At 38.7% G+C, this 24,001-nt stretch overlaps 2 protein-coding genes across 2 annotated transcripts; both read right to left on the bottom strand.

The window, feature by feature from the left end:
- Positions 1-67: 67 nt before the first annotated feature.
- LOC140935876 (adenosine receptor A2b-like) lies at positions 68-1,578 on the bottom strand. The gene has a single exon (XM_073385453.1). It carries the CDS (start codon positions 1,462-1,464, stop codon positions 520-522), a length of 945 nt encoding a protein of 314 aa, XP_073241554.1. The 5' UTR covers positions 1,465-1,578; the 3' UTR covers positions 68-519.
- Positions 1,579-4,322: 2,744 nt separating this feature from the next.
- Positions 4,323-22,702, bottom strand: LOC140934754 (uncharacterized). Its single transcript, XM_073384325.1, has 15 exons — positions 22,454-22,702; positions 19,952-20,045; positions 19,781-19,818; positions 19,146-19,223; positions 18,292-18,364; positions 18,045-18,136; positions 17,487-17,623; positions 15,834-16,669; positions 12,952-14,155; positions 12,372-12,569; positions 11,105-11,452; positions 8,005-8,039; positions 7,141-7,635; positions 6,851-6,902; positions 4,323-6,278 (listed from the first exon to the last, which is right to left on the bottom strand). The coding sequence occupies exons 1-15, from the start codon at positions 22,571-22,573 to the stop codon at positions 5,870-5,872; spliced, it is 4,209 nt and encodes a 1,402-aa protein (XP_073240426.1). The 5' UTR covers positions 22,574-22,702; the 3' UTR covers positions 4,323-5,869.
- Positions 22,703-24,001: the final 1,299 nt, after the last annotated feature.

Here is a 24,001-nt window from a genome sequence, read left to right as displayed (position 1 = left end):
CGCCCTGAGTGAGAAGTAGCAATGAAAAATAAATAACAACGTTGACGTATATATTTGAAGGGTGCGGAAAACTTTATGCAGAAAAGAACGGCTGGTGTTTTTACATTTCAATTCGCGGTAAATAGTAAGACAAAATTCGCTTACGAAAGTGTAGGTATTCATGATCAAAGCCGAAAACTTTGCATTTGCGTGTTATTCGATCGTAACGAGAAACTAAGTAAGCTTTTCAAAGAAGTAAACGACGGTACTCTACATTATACTGCGAGCAGGTGCTTCTTTCTGGCATGGCCTTTACCATTTGCAAAGTCGTTCGCGTGGCTTGTCAGTCCCGCAGTTGTTTACGCAAACGACTTCGCAGATGCTAAAAGCTATGCCAGAAAGAAACCTCTTGCTCGCAGGGTACTCTACATGCCCAAAATTTTGGTTACTAACAACTCACGGGAGAACATTCTTGATACAATATATAATGCCTGTTTATTGTTAATGGAAACAGGAACAAAGATACTTTTGCCATCCGCTTTACTTGTTACATCGTAAAGTTGTATACAATGTATGAAACATTGCCCTGCGAATATCCCTCATACGGTAACAATAAATAATTGGATTTAGAGTAGAGTTTATGTTTACAATTGTCAGTGCAAAGTTAATTGCAGTCCAATTCTCTTTTGTGTATCCAGTGATTTTACCCAAGGCGAGGCAGACCAAGTAAGGCGCGTAACAGCAAATAAGCACACAGTAAACCAGAAACATGTTATACGCGGATTTTTTGCGGTTACCAAAGTGGTTAGAGACCTCCCTTTGCCTTACGTCGTTTGCTTCTATTTGTTTGAGATGAGAACGAACGATGCGGTGTATCTTTACGTAAGCCACTGTGGAAATCAGCAAACAAAGTGCAATTCCGACCACGAAATAATGCGATTTATATTCAGGAACAAAGAAAACCAAGATTATAGGGGACAGACCACCTAGAAGCCACAAAACGACGAGAAAACGTCGAACACGCTTCACTGTGAAAATCTCGTCGTAGCGCAGATGGAGGTGAAGTGAAAGGTAGCGTTCAACGCTTATTGCTGTTACCGTTCCAAAGGATACACACGAAAGACAAGAAGCAGTTAAATTCAACCCAACCGCATAAATACAAGTAAATTTATCGGCACCGTGGAAAGCAAATGAGAACAAATAAGCAATGAAGAAAGGCTGTACGACCAAACCAACGCCTAAATCTGACAATGCTAATCCAATTAACAGCATGTTCGCGGGTGTACGAAGCTGATACGACCGCCATATTGAAATTATAACAAGAACATTGGCCAGTGTTGTGATAATGCAAAACGGAACGTTAAGAATGGCGTCTATGATGAATCCTGTTTTAAAAGGATCGTTTCCTGCTGTTGACATGTAATGGTAACCCTTAAAGCGGTTACAGAATTTGTCCGCAGAATGAGCAAGTGAAATCTTTTCCATATCGAAGTCCTAACGAGCAGTAGATCCTCCTTCACTAAGTAAAACAACTCGAAAGAGCAATATTTGACCACTGCCCCGGGCTTTTGGTTTCCATGTCATGCTGTTTGCGTACGTTGTTTGACAACGGAAATGTTATTAACAAAGGTGAAAATGAAATATTAGCACCAAAATGGAAGTCATTGTCATAGTTTAAGCATTTTCTTGATCATCTGGATTTAAGTGACAATTTTTATACCTATAAAACATTTCTTGCACCTTATATAGCCAACAAACCCACGCAAAACGTTTATTAAAGGTAGAAAGATTGGGCACAAAACTTGACCTCTTTGAAAAACATTCTTCACTTAAATATCTTAGAATCCATAACTTCATTGAACTAAATAAAGATATATGACGATGCGTTTTTCTTAGACATGCTCCTAGTTTCACAAAATTAAACCCCTTGAAAAAGTACTTGGCTACAGCAACTCTCGTGTTACACTCTTTTTTTTTATAAGAATATATTTTATAAGAATATCGAGGCTGAAATTTGCGAAATTTTAAGAATATTTTAAGAATAAAGCCGAGGCTGAGTGAGATTTTGAAAAGGATAGATATAATTTTGTGTGTTGAAACATCTGTAAATACAATACAATTTTATGTTTTTAACTTAACCGTATAAAATTATTCCTTTCTCTTAACGGCGAAACTAGCCAACAAAACGGAAAAACCTGCACTAGCTATAGCAAAATGTTCAACGCTAATGACAGTTCGATGAACGGTACATGTAATACATATGTACAGTATTCAGCAGAGATCTAGATACCAAACACTTGTAATTGATACCCCAATAAATTCTAAAACGAAAATGTCATAAGCTATAATTTAAGAATAATACAAGAATATTTTCAGCCTAAAATCGGCAGAAAAATAAGAATATTCAGCCTGGGCCGGAAAAACAACATTCTTATAAAAAAAAAGAGTGTATTTACTGTCGTCTGATGCCAAAGTTCCCGCGAGGCTGGACGTGTAAAATGTATTATCTGTTTTATTTTTTCACGCTAAAAGGCAAACTCATATCATAATCAATGCGAGTTTTGTCAGCTGCGTGTTTTAATTTGCATTTTTGCCCTTTTTTTTTTCTATGAAGCAGAATTCAACGTCTTTTTATTTGGAGGAAAGGTTAGACAAATTTTTCGTCGAAAATATAGAACTTCGAGACTCTCGAAACATAACAAGGGACCACTAAGCTTTAAGGGGTCGTAGCAAAAATTTGTTTTCATTAATGTAACATCCTCGCTTCTCGGGTGAATTTAAACTACATCGATAGGAATTTATCCCAAATATTAAAACAAGATGATATTAATTTAATTAATTCTTTGTTTATAAGATACGAAGCAGATTTCATAATAATTCATGATCCATTCGTTAACAGATAGTTACTTATGCATCAGTCAATTCCACCTGCGCCCAGCCCCCTCCCCCCGGGCAACTGCGGGGCATTTGCCCGCCTTGTCAGTCCCGGGGGTGGGGCATTTGCAAATGTTGCACTGCCCGGGGGCCGGGCATTTGCCAACCTCCGGGCCAATCCCGAGCTTTTGTCACGCACGCGGTTTCCTATCAGAATATAAGGTTTTACTGGAAGAAAAGCAGATTGACTCATTTGTCAAGGACAGAAATAAATTGTAGAGGGTTGTAAAGGCATTTTCTCGATTTTAAATGTATGTATGCATTTCTTCATTGCTTATCAAGCCAGAATTACGTAGCGAAATTGGAGCTATCGATGTGAATCAACGTTTTTTGGTTATTGAATCAAATTTCTGTTGATATTATTTGAAGAACATCCTTTCATATTTATAAAACTATTCATAACATATAACTTTACAGCGCTCTATTAATTTTAATGTCAATAATTTTATACCAATACTAAAACCATATTAAAACTGGTGCATGTCGTGGCGGCGTAAAAGTCTTAATTAGAATCCTCGCGCTATTACAAAAGAAGACGTTAATTAAACCAAAAAAATCGCACATTAAAATGCTTAAAACAGCACTATTTGACTGTGCGATCAATGAAAAATGTTGCAGTGTTGACGGAGGACGGGGCATTTGCCCTCTTTTTTCGTCCCCACCCCGGGGAATTTGACAGCTCAAGAGTCCCCACCCCCGGGAATTTGCCATCCAAGGCAAAAAAAATGCTAATGCTGATGCATTAGTATTTGGGCCTTACTAGGAAAATTATTTCAATTTTGTTTTATGATTTGCAGCAGTATTAAAATTGAAACAGAAAATGAATTTCTTCTTCGATTTGATAACATCCACAATCCTGGCAAACTCTATTGATTCTTTATATTTGGTTTTGTATCCGCCAATCTCGATCATGAGACAGTTGTGGTTACTTAACTGTATCTCAGGTGTTTTTCTTTTAAGGAGAAATATTTTGAAGTGGCGTATTCATCTCTATTTTCGTTTTCTTAATGATAATCGTACTTGTAAACAAATACGAACCAAGCTTTGTAATCGACTGACATGCACCCATCCAAACCTCTTACTTCATTGGTCCCTATAACCTGCACTACCTATTGTTTTCAGGGATAGGGGCATTGTTATGTCGCCATCCCTATTGTTTTCCCAGCCAATCACAAACCTTGTTTGGAATAGGTACAGGTCGGCCCTTTTAATTATTACTTTTAAGACCATACATGGCATGTCACCTAGCTACATTTTAGTGATTTAGTTAGCATGGGTCCTGTTCTGAATATTCATTAAAATCGAATAAAAGCATTGTCTTAGAACGTCTTAAGGGGCGCATACTTGAAACCTTAGACGCTTGATCGTTTTCCGCTGCCGTCCCTATACAGGTACTATACAGGGCCAAATAAGACTGAAATTGTTCTTTATTTGGGTGTATCTTGGCTACGAAGCACTGACACAAAACTCTTGAATTTTTTTTCCTACCATGGCCGGTCATACAGGATAGCAACTTATTTCTAATGTGAGCAATGCTTTAGTTTTGAGCTGAAAACGTCGCCTTCGATGGTGCATCAGCCACTTTGGATTAAACAGAGAGTAACCTGTAAGTTCGGTAGAAAGTCCTATGACCACCTACCCCTCCCCTAAGTCACAATTTCGCCCTGAGTGAGAAGTAAGTGTTAGTATTGACTTAGCGGGGGAGGGGGGGAGGTGGTCAGTTAACCATTATTACGGCTACAGGATTAAACTAAATTCGGTATAATAAACAGGAAGAGAAAGAAGGCCTTTCTTTCTCAACTACCACAGTCATTCTGGGTTTTATTTTTTTCTATAAATTAGACCCATGATCACTATGTTAACTCTCACTTAGATATGAATAGACCTCTTTAGCTTGTATGTTATAATTTCTAAATGAAGTTAATGCTTTGTCTTTTCATAAATTATGCATACATATGCACCTAAATAAGACAAAGGGTTGACAAAGGGTGGATTCATTTGCAACATACGCGAAAATATCTGTCGCATTTCCCCGATGGAATTTTTCATTGTTTTTCACCAAAAGTTTAAAAGAAACAGTTCCCTGAAGTATTATTACATGACCTTCATTGGAACATAATTAATAGAGGTGACTGGTTAGGAAAGCCGGCAAACATCAAAGTTGAAAACAACGGTGTTGTAGTTTATGTTCAGGGAAGCTCCCTGACCGTACACAAACCATTGTTTTTTGCTCACAAATTGTGACTGAATAAATTATTGCGATGATTCTATTGGTCAGTAAGTTCAAAATGATTAGAATGCTATTGAACGTTGTGTACGGTCAGGTCCAAAAGAGCTAACAAAAACATATAACAAAGGAGTCTAACGGGTTTCATAACCATTCAACTTTAATAAGTATGATTGGAAAAACAAAACAAACACGCTAAAGAGGTCTACTGGCCATTCTGACGTTAGCGCGAGATTGCGCGAGACTGAGTTGATGTTGTTTAAAACTGCACTATGGGAACATGATAGTCCTTTTGTGCAGTTGACCAAAGCGGAAAATACCATTACATTCTTTACATTCCCGTTTGGGAGGCGCTTCATGTAAACCCCACTTTTGCAATGTCTTTTGTTCTCTGCACGATTCGCACCTGCAATGCATCAGCTCCTTGTAAATTTACATAAACTGTACGTGCAATTTGTGGAAAAAAACAAACTGGCAAACAAAAAATACTGCAAAAGTAAGACTTGCATGAAGCCCCACCCCAAACGGCAGTTTAAAGAATACTACGGTATTTTCCGCTCAGGAAACACCTACTAAGTAGCTAGCGCTCCCTTGAAATTGGCTTGGGTAAAACAGGAACATTTTGAACCTTACTGAACGGAAACCAGTTCACAATTAATTACGTCTCCAAACAACGGAGAATCTGACAAACCGGAGAATGAGTATATAAACAATGAACGAATCACTATGTTATTTTTTGCCGCCGCGGTATCCCCTTGACTTCCCACTATATTTTTTTCTACGGCCACGTCCGTAAACTTTATTATACGATCCTCTATAATGTCCCTTTTTATTAGAACCTCCACCGGAACTTCCGTACTCCCCACGGTTATCGTATTGTCCATAACCCCTACGGGTATCCGACCCTTTATATCGTTCTTGATTTCCCCGCCTCCTGCCGCTCTTCTCCTTTTTGAGGTGTTCAAACTGATTCTGAAAGTCCACGCCACTGGTACAATTTTCTGTAAACTGGAAGCACTTGATTGGTGAATCACTAACAGCGTCCCAGTCAAAATCATCATTATCGTCGACCTCACTGCATTCTGCTCCAGAACTTTGTAAGGGGACAACCAAGTCTCTCTTTTCTTGTCTACCAACCCTTAAAATGTGGTACAGTAACTGCTTTATAAGGTAGTTGTGTGTTAATAAGAAAGATAGAGGCATACAATTTTATCTAAGTCGCGGGTTTACAATCATGCAAAGTTAGCCAACATTTCCCCAACTTAAAATTGCAAATAAAATAAGATTATTTTTAAAAACTTTGAAACAAATAGAATCATGTAACATTACTGTCGAGTCATTGTTGCAGAAATGGTCCCACCCCAGGGTTTCAACCAAACAATCATCCCAACTACATACCAAGTAAAGAATACCATTTGAAAGTACAGATTTCATTGACCCGAATTTTTTTCTTGCTTGTATTTTCCCTTGAATCTCTCTGATGAAGGAAAAGCGCTCGAGATAACACCTTCTGTGTCTTTTTAATAAAAAGGTGGTAAATTGACGCTTGATTAAATCCAATCACTTGATTAAACCCAATTTTTGTGTTTTATTCCACTCCGACGTGGCACTCACAGTTTGTTTCAAACAACAGCTGACTGGAAGCAATGGAGGTGGAAAGAGGGGCACTTTCGGAATTAAATTAAACAAGTTATATTAGAGTATATTCACCTTCTGTGGTCACTCCTGCCGCCTTCTCTACTTGAATCTTTTGCCGTAACAACTGAAACAAAACAACGAAAGGCAAGAGCTGAAAAATAGATGTGAGACGTGGATGGAGATAGACAACACTTGAAATCAGAGAATCGGACAAAAACATACTCAGGCCCGGTCCACACGTATCCGGATACGATTTTTCGAAAAAAGGGAATTTTTCGTCTGTTTAGCCCATAACTCCACACGTAAGAGAGCGGGGATGCAGAGCGACTATGGAAAAGAAACACCAGGTAACGTGAACCAACCTTCCACCTTTCGAGGAGCACCCCCCGTCCTTTTCCTCTCCTCCAGCTCCTCTTCAGCATGTTTCTCATAAATCTCCTTGGGAATTCTCTCCTCACACATGGCACAAAGAATAGTTGACTCATCGCTGTCTTCGCTATCAGAATCTCTCAGCCGCCGAGACTTTCTGGGTTTGGAGCTTTTCGATGACGAGAGCGGTCGCTTCTTCTTCCATCCACCAAGCTGCTCGAGTGCCAGTTCGTTTTTGTCTGTTTCTTGTTTTCCTTCTTTCCTGGATCCTGTTCTCTGTCGCCGGGACACACGTTGAGCTCCATACTGCACCATAAGCGCATCGTCATCCCCGTCAGATGAGCTGCTACACGATTCTATTTCGTCCGTTTTTGTCGTTTGGTTTTCTTCGTGTGATTTGGAAGAACTGCTCTTAATTATTCTATCATCGTCACTTTGTCTGGACGTTTCAAGGGGAATGTAGTCACCATACGGTTTTGAGGTATTTCCTTTAAAGAGATGAAAGAACTTGGTTTGCTTGATGATTTACTAGTATATAACTAACAGAAGAAAAGTTTTCGAGTAGAAAACACAAGCCACAAATGATGCAACAAGGTCATTCTAGGATTACGCTACGCGCGGAAAGCTTGCAAATACGAAAAATTTATTCTTAAAAGATTTTCAAGGGATAATCTGGGTTCCCTGCTTTGATAGTTTTCTAGTTTATGTTGGAACATAACAAGACTTTTTCATCAGTATTTATTACTTAAACTTTTTATCCTACGTTTTTTCATGCAGTCAATCAATTAAACAATCCAACAGGTGGTCCACCAAATCGGTCTTATTCATTCAGTGTATGATCAATAAATTCTTTTTACCTCCATACGTCTTCTGGGGCCTCTTTTTCCCGGAACTGAATAGAATAAAAACAACAAAAAAGAAAAATACATCAATAGCTCTAGCTACTTGACAGGATCTGGATGGGGCGTCCTGATCACTCATTTCCGCTCCCTTTTCACGGCAATCCCGAATTCTCGAACTTCTACAATTTCTATCCTAAATATCCTTTTCTTTCCCAATCCGCGTCCCAGGCCAGGATTTTGGGGAATCCCGCTTCCCGCGCGGGCAGCGCTCAAATCCCTGACTCAGTTCGTTTCGCATACGGAATAAAGTAATTTTTTACAATACGATCATGGGAATAGATTATCATTTTTGGGGGAAAAATATTGTTTGTACTCATCGCTAACCTTCTCACTCCCTTAAGGGCTTCCGGTCCAAAAACATACCATATTCAAGACACTAAATGCAGTGGCGGATCCAGGGGAGAGTCCCGGGGCTGCCAAACAGAGGACCAAAGGGCCGAAAATGAAACTTTTTGGAGACCGCCCCCCACCCCCTCCCCCCCCCCCCCCCTTATCTGAAGGTTTGGATGAAATGGTGAAATAGTATACGTTAACATTCAAAACCCTGAAAACCAGACCCTGTTCAGAGGCACATACCCGATTAGTCAAAAAAGGGTCAGTCCCCCGAACAACTGTAACACACTTATGCTTATTTTTCTGACATGGAAATCCATGATAACAAAGCGTAACCATGACGATATAACCACGTCGCCATCACTTGACCTACCTCGAGGGTTCTTCGTTCACTTTAACGAAGGCTATTTCAGTCTCGAAACGTAAGCTTTGAATCTGTATTGTGGTTTATTGATTTTATGAATTCGGTTGATAAAACTAAATTTTTTTGGCACTTTTTACGAGTCAAACCGGACCGGTTGTGTCAAACGGCTAGTGAATAAACGGCGCCTTTCTGAAGAATCGTGTACATAAAAATATTGAGATACACCAATCTGAAGAATCGTGTAGATAAGAAAGGTGGGGCTGTTTACAAATAGACCAGTTCCCAATCAATAAAAGAGTGACCATCGTGAGAGAAACGATAAACGAACAACTGGATAACTATAAAAAAAGAAAATTTTTAGAACACCAACAATAACTTTGGTGACTGAGTAGTCATTAACTAAGCATAAACTATGACCAATAATAAAAAATATAATTCTATCTATGAATTGAGGTATCCAATTCTTTGTCTTTTTATATATACATAAAATGTGGAACCAACCCTTTAAATCATTACATATTAGAAAAACAGATAACAAAAATACTCATCTATTAACCTTGTGCAAAGAAGAGAAATGTTTTCAAGCAATGCAAATGATCAAGGGAACTCTGAAATAAAATTGTCTTAATAAGATAATAGGATCCCTTTCCTCAATAGAAAAGAGATGAAGGAAATCCTGGAGTTTCCGTCTGTAACTTGCTCAAAAAGAGGAAAAGGGCGCCTAATATAAGTGCCATTTTCAGGCCGTGCGTCAGATCAGGTCGGTGTGTATCGAACTGCACTATGGGAATGTTTTAGGGACGCCATCGCTTCTTTTATTAGGGAACTTTGGCAACGACAACGGCAACGGCAGCGAAAACGTTACCGCTAAAACGAATTCCCGTTTTTTCAAACTTTATCAGGTTTATTACAACTCACTTAAAATGTCAAATGTAGGCAGATTTCTCTGGAGTCAAATTCTTGTGTTTAGAGAGAAAAAGGGAAATTCCGCCGTCGTGTGTTTAAATTTACATTCTCCATAAAACGTCGCATAAGGAAATTTCACGTCGTGGTCGTGCAGTGACGGCAAAGAAATGTATCAAAAAGTGTGCCGCACGTGCAAAGTTGCTGCTTTGCATAATAAACCTATTGCTTCTTTGAAGTTCTCTTTGCCGTCGCCATCTTCGTCACTAAAGCTTCCTATTGCCGTTATTTGGGTCTAAATTGGTCCCATAATGCAACTCAACACATGTCAAAAAGCATGGTAGTCTCCTCCGCGCATGCGTGACTCCGGCCCCAGCGGAGGCGCATGAGACTAAAATTCTGATTTGTATCATTAGGGACCGTAAGCAACAACGACGGCAACGGCTACGGAAAGGTCACTTAAAAAGTCAAGTCGCGCTGCTTCAAACTTTATCGCGCTTATTTCATCTCGCTCAGTTCGTCAAATGTTGGCAAATTTTCCTGGAGTTAAATTGTACAAGGCTCTATCGAATCTCAGGAACAGAAAAAGAAGGTCGTGAAGGTTCACGTCCTACACAAAACGTAAAATAAGGAAGATTCACGTCGTAGTCGTGCAGTGACGGCAAAGAGATGTACAACAAGGGGGTTGCACGTGCAAAGTTGTAGTTTTGCTAATCTAAATCTACTGCTTTTTTGACGTTCTCGTTGCCCTCGTCGTTGCTTTACCTCTCTATTCTCTTACACACGCCCCTGCACAAGGGTCTTTCTATAAACTTTAGCCTCACTTGCAGTGAGGGTGGGCGATGGTATGTCCTAACAGGTCTAGCTGCGAGGAAGCTCTCCGGGCGCTCTGGCGGCGGGGCGGGAAAAGGAAGGACAGCTTGCAACTGCCTCTCTGGAATTTGAATTCCACCTCAAATTCCCCTATGGCTCCCCGTCGAGCTGTCAGAATTCCACCAATCAGCGCGAAGCGGATACGAGCGCGAATGTAAACAAACATTGAAAAACACGTGCCAAGGTTAATGACGTCATTACTAATGTCATCTCCGCCAATTAGCATTTCGCATCGACTTTTCCGATGCAGATATTCAAATTCCAGAGAGGCAGCTTTTCCCTCCCCACCGCCAGAGCGTCCCGGAGAGCTTGTTTGCAGGTTAACAGGTCCTCTATTTTACTCATACGTCATCTATCGTAACGTTAAGGGATCAGTAGGGAAGGATTAAACTATTATAAGTGTTTAGACGTCTCTATTATTCAACTAATACTATAATCCCCACTAGCAACTATCATAGTCAAGCCGTCTTTTCTCTGCTCCCTAGAAAAGAAAAGTAGCACCCATTTCATTGCGACCAACATAGTACTTTATGGTCATAATTATATTACAGCTAAAAGTAGAAAGAAAAAACTGATAAAGACCTTGATGAATCAAGCCAGCTGCAGACCTCCTCATCTACTTCTCTCTCATATCCGCTCCGTTCACTCTCTGATTCTGTTCTTACGGCTGCTCTTGTTGTCCTGGTATGTTTCCTCGCCCCCTCAGCAGAACTCTGATGAAAACCTTTAAACTTTCCTATTTTTCCAGTCTGTCCAGAAGAAGAAACGTTCTTTTCAAAATCAAGATTTTTCTTGCCTGATTCTGGTGGTTGGTTAGCTTTTTCAAGGATCTTCCTTTCAGCCAATGGAGACCGTTGAAGGAAAACTTTCAGGTTTTTTAACTGGCCTCGTTCACCAGATAAAGTTTGGTATATTGCGCGGGGACCAGGACTGAAAAAGAGCAGCCTAAGTTCAGAATGGTTATACTTTAGATCTACTTGAATGAGCAAATTTCTTATTGATTTAATGAAAACTTGCTCATTCAAGTTGTCACAATACGTTAAATAAACTCACTTATTAGCTATTTTTAGAAATGACTGACAGCTTACTCTTGGTTAACCCTTCAAGAATCAATACCCACATACAAATTCTCCATACTGGTTTCCATACATTACCTTGAAGAACTAGTTGAGAGAATTTGTTTCACTTACTCTCATGTATTATTCTCATTGTATTACTGATAGACATCTGTTGGAAAATTTGAATTTGCTTAAGACCTTTTACTCCTAAAAGGATCGGAAACCGACAATCACTACTTGCAAATTTTGCAATCTAGTTTCCAAATACAGCAAATCAAATGTTACCAAGCTAAAGAACAGGTTTGTACATTAAAAGATGACACTACAACGTTACAAAGCATACTAAACAAATATGGCCATGTAAAAAAACAGATAAAGAGTTTTCATCTGAATGATCAGAGTTTGTCTAAAGTTAGATGTACCTTACATGTTAGGCTCGATTACCAGCCGCTGTTCGGGAAAATGAGCCCGGACCCGGGAGACGGCGGAAATCGAGCCTACTTACATGTCAGCTTCGTAGCTGAGTTTGGGAGAGAAAGGGTTTTTCGACACAACTATAGTTAACAGCTTAGGCTACGAGGAACTTTAGCTACACTTGCATCCACAATTAAGAGAGGACATCAAAGCAGGAGTAACACATTGCTTTACAGCACTCTCAGTATCTGCTTACTTCCCTGCTTTGTAGAGATTAAAACATTCAGTAGACAATGCGCAGAATTCATTGTTTCCATGTGTTTTCCAGTCTGATGCACGTCCACATGGCAAACAGTACAAAATATCCAGACATTCACCTTGTCACACCTGATGTACCAGCCATCTCCCTCTGGGTTTGTGAATATGATGCCTTGGGGGGAGGTGAGGGTGGGCCTTGACAGTCTGATGCATGTGTTTGTATCTCAGATGAAGGAAAATGACGATAGCAAAGAGGACACTCAACAGTCGATTCCTTGTGTCCATCACCTTCGTTCACAGAGGATGCAGCGAAAGAGCTAAAACATGACATGATAATATGATTCAATACTGACATTAATAAAAAACTCATGTTTTTCCTTCCCTCCACAGTGGCTTGCTAAAGTATTGATCCATGCCTTGTCTGATAATACTTCAAATTATTGACCACTCCCCCCGCCCCCTTCCCCCTCATACAGACTTGTAACTTATAACCCGTGGTGGTGCAACAACTTCTAGTCCATACCATTGAACCAATGGGTTATTACCTTAATTTTCCAAATATAGTGAAGCATTCAATGGGGGGATTGGAGCCAATCAGAAATGACAAAATATTTTGAATGAATAATAACAGTGATTAGAAAACTATCACAGACAAATAATTTGTCTAAACATCAAACAATAACAATGCTCAATAATGACCTTGATGACAGGGTATCTCTTGGTGGCTTTCCTCTGGTCAACAGCCGCTGTCTTCTTTCAGCTGCTGCAGCTGCTTTATCTGCTGCTTCAGAACGCTTTTGTCGGGCATTCTGGCTATCTTCGCTGTCCAAATCAATAGTGAAACTGTCACCTTCCCTCTTAACTGTCCTTTTTGTGGTTGATGTAAACCCTTCTGTCGAACTGTTATTGGAGAGTAACTCTGGCTCCAAAACACCTTGATTTTCAGTGGTTAAGGTGTCAAGAACACTTTTTCCAAGGTTCTCTTGAGATCCACTTTGTGTCAGTATTGATTGAGAGTCTGGTAGGGCAAGATTGTCAGCATCTACAACAGACTCTCCTAATTTACTGCCCTTTTCTTCCTTTGATGAAGAACCATCAACATCAACTGAAGTGTCTCCTTTTGTACGATGAAGAGAAAAAATTGGCTGAGACATATCTCTTTCATCATCAGTTGAATCATCATCTAAAGGATGCAGGATACTTCTGCGTTTTGGAGGCTGAATGTTGTCTGCTTGGTTTTCATCAACTTCCATGGAGATTGCATCATCTTTGTTTGTCTGATTGTCCGGCTGATTTACCTCTTTTGTTCCTTCCTTTTTATCTTTGACTTTACTTTCACTTGTTTTGAAATCTTTTTTTGCATTATTATCTTTCCCAGGTGATTTAACTGAGGCACCAAATGTATTTGACTGTAGTTCACTTGCATTAGCGTCCAAAATAACACCAGCGCCAAATAAGACATCTGAATTACCATTTTGCACAGATATGTTGGTATCCGCAGTTTTAATTTTAGCATGCGATTTTGTTGTTTTGCCATCATTTGAAAGTCCCAGGTTAGACTTACTTGACATTTGCTTTTTAACAGATGATGTTTCATCATCTTTAGGTTGTAAATTTTGTTGATCTGCAGACCCACTAGCAGAACTACTGTCATTTCTTGTTAAAAGACTGGCTTTCTTACTTGACGTAATAACGGAAGGTTTTGGTCGCACGTCATCCAAATAAGTTTTCAGGAATTCATCACCGTCACTGTCACTGTCTACTTTATATGATGTTTCATGTGTGGTTGTGCTAGTCGATGTACTGGTAGCTGCTTGTGTTGTCAGTTTTGCAGAACTTCTCAAAGTTCTTCTCCTATAGGAAACATCTGAATCTGAGTTATTTTTAACGCTTGTGCCAGTTGCTGCAGAAATGAAAAGAAAAAATTAGATGTGTCTTTGTCATGAATCTTGAAGATTACATTTTTATTTTTATTCAAGGCATGGAAAGTTAACCCTTTCACACCCAGAGTTTGCCTAGTCCCTAAGCCTCATTATTCCACGCGGCCAAGGCATTCGGGTCACGTGGTCCAAGCACGCCTCGGATACGTCACAGAAGTGAACTGACCGAGAGGAGTGAAAGATAAGGTCTTGTAAAGTGGCTCTTAGGCCCAGTTCAAATACTGTTATCAAACTTTTCATGTATTAAGATTGATGTTTGAATCAATCAAGTCCAATCGAGCTAATTTGGGTCCACTTGTGAAATAAGTTCAACTGACCCACATGAGAACTTCAACAGTGGATTGACTTTGTTTTCTACGTCAAACTTTTCATGTGCAGAATCTAATGCATAAAGTACTATAATTAATTTTTACTGGCAAGCATTGTAGACCATTGTACATTGTGAAAATGAATTTAGTCTGCCTAATTAAGTATGACATCTGAATCAACCATCAAACTTAAACATATATCATTTAGGTCAACCCAAATAGGTAATAAGTTTGGTATATGAAAAGTTAGATGTTTGAACTGGGCCTGACTCTTCTGTGGACAAAATCCTACTGTGTGACCATTCATAAGAAACCTCTTTAGTAGTAGCTTTGCATGGAACTATTTGTTTCTTGACATTTTACAAAATGAAATTTGGATGAATTTTGACTTTAACCACGTTTGGGAGGGAGAGGGTTAAAGAGTACAAACACAGAACAGTCATGTGTATAAATTCCAAATGCCCTTTAGCTCTAAGAATGCCCTTAAATTCTCCTTTTTGCTGAGGACTTATAAGGAGTGGAATCAGCTCCCAGCTGAGGTAGTGTTATCTCCATCGCTAACTGTGTTCAAGGAGAAAGCAACTACTTTTATGAAAAACAATCCAAACTAGACAATAATACATATGCATATATATATTTTTTTTAACAGGTAGTGTGATGCCTCCGGATTTACTAACTTAATGATGGTAAAGTTAAAGGTGTAATATGGCAACTCCAGCTAAGATATGGCTGAAAATAATCCAGGTTTCACTAGCATGAAGCACCAGGAGTATTGCTAATTCCCTGTATAGAGGATTCTAGTCCACAACAGTGTCCCCTTCACCCCGTGCTTCAGACAGGAGGGCATCCAGTTTTTGGAGCTTTAATGTCTTGATTTGACAACCATTGGCTTACAATTTAGAAAAAAAAGTTGTTGGCAAATTAATATTATTTTCAAATTGTTTACCAAGAGGCTTTAATTGCTCAAAATCCTGTTGGGAGTGGGTGGGGAAGGGGGGGGGAGGGGGGGGGGAGAAAACCAGTTGGAAAGTAAAATGATGAAACACAACTGTTTGGCTCAATCCATTCGAAATTTCCAGGAGCAACAGATAAGGTAGTACTGTTTCGCCACACGGAATGTTTCCAACGGAAATTCATGTTCCATTTCTTTTAAGCCATCTTTGATACCAGTTTGTATGTAGGTCTTCACAACCGTTTTTCAGTGAATGGAACTGACTTTTACAAATGATAAATGCAATTCTGGGACGATTTTACCAGTCCTGAATTTCGCTTACCATTGACCCAAACTGTGAACCGACATGTTTACTCATGTAAAAGGTTGACAATCATTGTGTATGAATTGTAGTAAAAGAAAACTTACCATCTTGTGGTATTCCTCTGAGGAAAGAAAAAGCAGAAGCTTTACCAGGCATTCTCAGTTCTAAAGTTTTAGAGTTACTACCAGCCACTACAGGGTGTCCCCAGGGGAGACGAACTTTAACCTTGGATTGTGCAATTTGCAATCGTTTCCTGTACCTATCTAACATTCTGATTATCAGCTTAGTGTATGATGGAATGTTAAATCCTGGAGGCGCAATATAAACCTCTGCCTTCATGATTTCTTCCACAGTCGTAGGTCTATACTTTGGTTTCTTGTACTCTCTTGAAAAGCGAACACTGGGAGGCTGTGCACTGGAAAGTGAAGAGTTCTGTTTTTCCTTTGAAGAAATACTCTCGTCCTTACTTGTTTTCTCCTTATCAAAATCACCAACAGCGACTCTCTTGGGTATTGGATCACTCAGTTTATCAGAGGTTCTTTTTGAACCTCTCTTGGCCACATCTTTCACATCCTCAGAGTCACTATCCTCCAAAAATTGTGTTAATTTCTGGCGCTTCAGAGAGACTCTCTTTTTTAAACAAAGAATAGGGTCTTCATCATCTGTTACATCATCATCATCATCATTTATAACTGATTGCAGTGTGCGCTTTTCTCCATGTAAAACGTTTTTGTCAACCTCCAAATTTTCATTTTGAGGTTTCTCCTTGTCATTTTCTAACACAGTCACTTTTGCATCATCATCATCACCATCATCATCATCTCCACCAATTTTCTCTCTCTTATTTACCACACTAGATTCCTCCTGTCTGGTTCTTCTCAACTTGAACTTTCTTTTGGTGTCCTTTTCCTGCCTGCAATTGGAAATAAGGTTTTGAGTAGTTAACTAGAGATATATACTGAGTATAGTTAAGTAATAGTCAAGCCAAGGGCCCTCACTTTAAGAAGAGATACATAATTCATGGAAAGTCATCAGTGCAAATTCAGGAGAAGTGTGTGAAAAAAACAATTGAAAAGATTTGCCACAATTGCAAGAAATCGAGGGTATTATTCTAGTAAAGAGAAAATCAAGAACCAGCATGCAAAGAAAGTAGTGTTCGACAGCCCAGGGCTAGTGGATTTTGTTATCGGGCTAGTTAATTCTGTTTTTAACTTGCCCAACGGGCAAGTGATGTTTTTTTGAGGAATTCGAATAACAAAAGAACTGTGAAATCAATTCTGCTCGTCAAAAAGCTTTTGGGGCTAGCGGAAATGACGTTTGGGCTAGTAACTGCTAGCTTCAGCTTGCCCGAAGGGCAAGCTGTAAAAATGATTTTCTTTGCACGCTGACAACATTTCATCTTAAAGACAATAATTATGGGTGAAAAGGATTATTGTTACTGCTTTGGATGCAGTAGATGTTGTCACAGCGAACAAAATGTAGCAAATTTTTTGTTCAAACTTGATCTGTAATTTTTGCATGACAATTAATTCATTTGTCTTATTTTGATAGAATAAACAAACACGGCTGCAATTGCTTGTATTGGCAAATTTTATCATTTGTTTTCCCTCTGAAATGCTAGGCAACATTGCTTTTATCCCATCGATCCTAAAATGTGTGTGAAGATGGCAGGTATCATGATTAAGGTTCATCATCATTAATTTTGTTCTTACGTCGACCCCAAACCTTACTGTGATGGTTGTGCAGTTGAAGAAGGCTGTTCTTTCCTTTGTCTGTCATTTGAATTTCCAGCATCAGGCGATCTCATGTTCACCGGTAATGAAGGACTATCGGGAAACTCTGCATCACTATCAACCTTTTCTTCAACCTACAATGTAAGACACAAGAAAAAACTGTGAAAGGTTTGAACCCAGAAGTCATTTCATAAGTAGGGTAAACTGTAACGATAGTTGGATTGAAATGCACCAATGGCATTTGGAGTGTTCATAGCCAAAAACATCATGAATTAACTGACAGATGACCAATAACATCATGACTTAATTGACCAATCATGTCAATAACCAGAGTTAAACACCATCAACTGGCGTGATACAACACACTTTGACTCTGAAGATGACTACTGCACTTGTCAAAACATCAGTCACTGTCAACAACAGTCCTATTCAGGACCACCTTCACGAAGATGATCATGCTCAACCTACTTATGGCACAACAAAAAGTTGCACAGTATATCTTTTGTGGGGTGAGAATTAATTCCGAAAAAAAATATCAGTCTGCTAATTAAAGACCTTATTGTCAGAGATTCCTTGATCTTCAGGGGGAGTGGAAAACAGTTCTGGAGATGCTGAGTCTTCTCGTTGATCACTCTCATTACCTACAGCTAAAACAAAGCAGGCAAGATTATTATTTCTCAGTTTGTTCCACTACAACTTTCATTACGTTTCTGCTGGGCCATGCTGAAATGAAAGCTTCTTGTACCAAAGAGTATGTACTGCTGAAGCAACATGTTTATTGACATAACATAACTCTACGAACCTGTTTTGTTTCTTTTGTTTTGGTTCTTCAAACTACTTGAGTTCAGTGGTTCAATTTCTACTTGAAGATCCATCTGCAAACCAAATCAAAGGGGTGCATTAGTCACAGGATGCTTATATTACCACATGGTTCTGTAACATGAATCAACTGAAGAGCTGCATAGAATGGGGCCCAAGTGACTCTATCTAATATGACACTCTCTTTTCAACATAAAAGCATATACAAGGCAAATTGAAAGGAGAAGTATTAGGCATACCACCCTCAAATATTTATAGGAGCATACTACATAATTATGTTACAGGTCAATATTAAATTAAGGTTAAATGTTTTAACCTAGGTTGATTCTCAATTCCCTTTGTCTCCTAACGCTGCTAATTCTTAAAATTAGGGCTAGAAGAAAACAGAATTGAGAATCAACCTTTAGCTTAAAAGAATTCAACCTGAATTAAATTTTGACCATAACATATATACCGGTATACATTTAGACGAATACCTATAGGAGTAAACTAGGAGACACCAACATGGTCAAGATTTTTGGACTTTTGATCGACAAACAAAGCATTCAAAATGCAAGTCACTTATTACAACAGGTTATGACATTACCACAAAGAACAGCATCATGAATTTTGCAGATTATGTTCGCAACAGAAATGAGAAAATACCTTCCATGAGACAGTTTTTTCAGTGACAGGCTTGTCTGTCCCTAGATGGGCTCCTAGCCATGGAGGGGCGCAATGTCATGGAGAGGGGTTGTATGACACTAGCGACCAAGAAACGCATCTCCCAAGACAAATATATAGTGAAATAAAAAGTTCTAGACATCAACGTATAGCAAGCAAACAAAAACCATTTACCACATCTTGCAAAGTGCCACACATTTTCCTTCTCTCCTCCTGTTTTTCTGCCTCAAGCTTGCTTAGCTTTATCACTTGCTGTTGAAACAAAAATACATGGTTACTTGCACTCCATTACTATAACAAGTATAAATACAAAGAAGATTATACAAAAAAAAGCCTGAAAAAAATTCAGGCATGCCAGGATTTGACCCCTGACCTCTACGAGACTGGAATGAAAGAAGGAATGATACATTTTAACGAAATTTTTTCTTGATAGTTTCCAAAAAACTAATCTGGTTGAAACCTATAAAAAATTTATTAATAATTTAAATGTTGATGACATATTCCTGAGTTTCATATGTTATGAAATAAATGCGAAGATCATTAAGTACCAGCCTGAAGGGTAACTTGTCTCCATTGCAGACTGCATCTCACCTTGTACATGTAGATGAAATTCTACTGAGCATTTTTGGGCTAAAAGCTGCAGTCAGAATAACTTAAGGTACAAATTCTTTGGAGTCAAGAACAAATTTGTGGTATAGACTAGGCCAAATGTAATGTATTTGCCAACCCAGATTACTATTTCTTATTAATTTCGCAATTAAAATAAAAAAGAAGAACTGGAAACACAATAACATGCCCTTAATGCTTACCTGTAACTGCTCCCACTCTTCATTGATTTCTTCATCACCTGCATTCAATAACATTGCAGCAAATACATTTTAATTAAATTTTTTCTTGATAGTTTTCAAAAAACTAATCTGGTTGAAACCGATAAAAAATTTATTAATAATTTAAATGTTGATGACGTATTCCTGACTTACCAGAAAACTTCACTTCCTGAGCAGCTTCCCTTTTCTGTCTCCTAATTCTGAATCTAGATGTCCTATCACTACATCCAGTGTCACTGGAACTTTGCTGGATTATAAGAACAACAAACATAGTTATATAATAATATAGGCTTTTCCTTTTGGTCAGCACTTTTTAACATCTGCTGAAAGACCCTTGGACACCTCTTGAAGTTTACACAACATAGTATTCCTTATCATTTTGGATTAGCCAGTTAAGCACTGCGTTTTACAGATTAGGGTTAAGCACTGCCTTTACTAATTATACACATCAATTTTTTTTCTTTTAAATTGAAGAGACTTGCACTTTCATATATGATTTCCAGCTTGAAATATCATCTAAGTGTGATATGAAAGCAAAAAAGAGTTCTACCTTGTGTAAAAATCATAACAGGAGAAAGGGCATTTTGCAGATGTTAACAAGTGCTGACCTTTCCTTTTCCAATGTTGGGTAACCACAGGTAGCCCAGACATACTGTATGTCAATACTGGTAAGAATACATTTTGGAATTATAGATCAACAAAAGAGGATCAGAGCCTGAGAGTCGGTACAAATCTACAGACAAAGATATAATGGAAAATGTTATTTCCGATGAATGAGCCTGCGAAGAAGGCAGAAACAAATATTTTGACGGCAGGAGATACAACAGGGCCTGGGTACTAGGCCAGGGACACCACGGGTAGCCACACCGGGGGTATATAAAGTTGCGTATATCACTTCAATGTCATCTAGGCTTCTGAACCAACTACTCTTTGATTTTTCTTAATTTTTTTGTTTTATTTTAGGAGCAGACTATTCTTGATTACATTGTAAAGTCCCATAACAAGGACTTTGTGCTTGAGACCTGGTTCCTGCCCAAATTTCCTGCCCGCATTTTTTCCCTTCGGGGTTTTTTTGGGCAGGTTTTTTCTAGTCTCTGTCTGACCGAATTTATTTCAGTTGTAAGAAGTAGCTCAGCTCCGCTAGTTTGCAGCTTTTTTTCCTGTTTCTTAGCCTGTGTTGTATACATCTATGGCATCACAGTTGTGCACCTGCTCCTTCAGTTAATATATTTAGTTTCTATGTACCATATTTCCTCAAATAATAGCCATCCCTTGATTATTCCCCTCTCTCTAATAATTGCCCCCTTCAGACGGAAGTACCCGAAATAATCATCCCCCCACCCACCCCTCTTACCATCTTCTCTGCCTTTTATCCCCTGCCTGTCAAGTTGAAGAGGAGTCTGTTCCAGCAAAATTGATCAGTGACAATAATTATTCAAGCTCTGACGCTGAGGATATTGACATTGGAAACTATTCAAGGAACCAAATTAGGACTTCAAAAGTCAACGTTCAGTTTATTATTCTGATATGGTCATTTTTTGATTTAATGAGATAATGAAACAAAATATTTAGGGCACGACTTCCAGTAAGCAACATTTGAAATAATTGCTTCCCTCGAATTATCACCCCCCTTTTGGGCAAAAAAATAATGATCGCCCCTGGCTATTATTTGAGGAAATATGGTATGCTTAGGTCAGCTGTCCCAGAGCTGCACTTTAGATGGCGACAAAAGTCTAGTTTGATGCAGTTGGATTGGCAACGTTACAGACCTCTAACCAGGGTCGTTAGCCACCTGTTTACCCTAAATGTCGTACTCTAGCCTTTTCTGGCAGCCTAACTGGCAATTCGCCTACAAGCCTTGTTGGGTATATTAGTGAAGATAATTCCCAGTTTTTTTGGTGCTTAGCCTCTGTCCTTCTACAGTGTTCCCTGTCCTGGTTATCCATTGGTCAGAATTTTATATTTCCCCAGCCTAACTGGCGGCCTAACTGGCACTAAGGCTGCGTGCTTAATTGGGGTTACAGGTTGAGATCGACCAGTTGTAGCAGTTTTTTCTTTTAGCAAAAGCAAGTGTATGAGTGTTGTACATTAGTCATTTACCTATTGCTGTAGTTACATATGTACTTTGCAGGGTTGGTTCTCACAAAGCTGTCCCAAAATAAACTTATTTTCCTTTACATTTTGTCTGTTATATGAAATACAGTACGTCTGGGCTGGTAATGTGTAATTGCACTTAACAAGATTTGCTCTTTCTTTCCAGCTCTGCAAAAGACCGTTCCAGTAGCCATTTTTAATGTTGTGTGCAAATCATTATCCAAAGATTTAGCGAAGGATTAAAATTTCTGGTGTTCGCTCAGGTGTGACCGCATAAAAAGAACTTGCAATATTTTTATGTCAACTGGATACCCATATAAGAAATAAATCAAACATAGTAATCATGGGCAATGTATCAATCAAATGAAAAATACGATCCTGGCAGTCATTCATTCAATTTCACTCAGCTTTTAATATACTGCAGAACTGAGAAGGAACCTGAATCGAAAAATTGCACACTTGGACATACGTGATCAAGCCTTATTCTTTTCTGATCAATTGCTCAACATATATTTAACAAATTTAACTTTATATTGACCACTCATTTATTCTGACGCTAACCTGTTTTATTTCTGTGACTTCATCGTCCTCATCGTCGCTGATTTCAACTCGGCTTCTCTGTGCTCCTCCAGAACGGATGAAATTACCCTGGATCCACTGACCCTCACGATTTCGACTCATCTTCTCAAAATATCACCGCTTGAAACAGAATAACGACGAAAACTCTATGACAATGACGCATTTCCAGGCATAAGTCCAGAAGAAGACTGCTCTGTCAAAATGAAAGCAGTGTTCCCTCGCAAAATCCAAAATGGCGCGCCGATGTGTAAAAGAGAGAAACTGGGTACTACTAGTTGTGTGCCGCGCCTGCTAGAAACGTCGAGAAGATCTGGGTACAAAAGAGGAGAGGAGACAAATCGATAAGGGAAATGTTTAAAAAGACTCTTTGGAAAAGATGGTATAAAATATTTCTTACGAGATCGAGAAATCTGGGACTAATTTTCGTTTACAATGGAAATCTTTGGAAGTAAGTTGCTTCTGGCTTATTTGGAAACTCACATCAAAATAATATAGTCGGTAGCTAGTACCCATGAACTTAACTGTCTTCTTGTGCTTTCCTTTTGCATAACAACTCCTAATAATATGATTTTATTGTATTTCATTTTTTCAGATACAACTTCCAGAAAGCTTTAGATTCCTTTCTTTATGGTAGACCACAGCGAACAAGACAAATACCATTTATGGTCAGGTATTTCATAATCTTGATTTTCAAATAACCTGTATTTTTTTTGGAAACCATTGTTTTAAACATGTTATATCAATATTTGAAAGTGACACTTCAGTGATGATGATGATGACCATGATGATGATAACAATTAAAACTAATTTACTTTAGCCCCTGAGAAGACCCAGGATTAAACTGCATGTCGCAACACAATTTGCAGAAATTCACACTGCTTGTAGCTAATATCCTGCAAAAAGGTGCCTTCTGTCATAGGTCATTGACTTGATGGAGAGCACACACAGGAGAAGAACTCCACTATCAACATTTACTCTGCCTAGTTTCGCTTTTTTGCCAAATAGGCCTTTTGCATTAGTTGATCATGTGATCAGCTTTCAGTAAACACAAAAACAGTTTATTTTTGAAAAATGTTTGTTAGCACAAGCTGAAAGAGCATCTTAAAATTAGGTATCTCAAAAGTAGCGATTACAATGGCTGCCGAAAATTAGAAGTATTTGTATGAGGAGAACAACTTTCGCCACCCAGTCACGCTTGAATGGTTTTCCATACAAATCCTTGTAAATTTCGAAATTTTCAAACTGTCTGAAATATTTCCTTAAGCATTACAGGGCACAAATCTCCTTTTTTTTCTCGTAACAGGCACTTTGAGCCCTTAAATGCGTAAGGGAAAGATTTAACGACAGTTTGAAAATGCTGTTAAACTCATCAACAACAGATGAGGTTGACTATAGGTGCCCTAGAGAATGGCGGTGCCAAGCATTATAAATGTTTTAAAATTTTTTTTGGTCTCTTTTTGCAGATCACCAGACAGATGAAAAGATCACTTTCCGCTTTAGGTTACACTGAGCAGGATATTAATCAAATGT

Source organism: Porites lutea, chromosome 4 (genome assembly GCF_958299795.1).
Source record: "Porites lutea chromosome 4, jaPorLute2.1, whole genome shotgun sequence".
NCBI lineage: Eukaryota > Metazoa > Cnidaria > Anthozoa > Scleractinia > Poritidae > Porites > Porites lutea.
The sequence above is the reverse complement of the archived record's forward strand: the minus strand, read 5'-3'. Positions and strand labels throughout refer to the sequence as shown.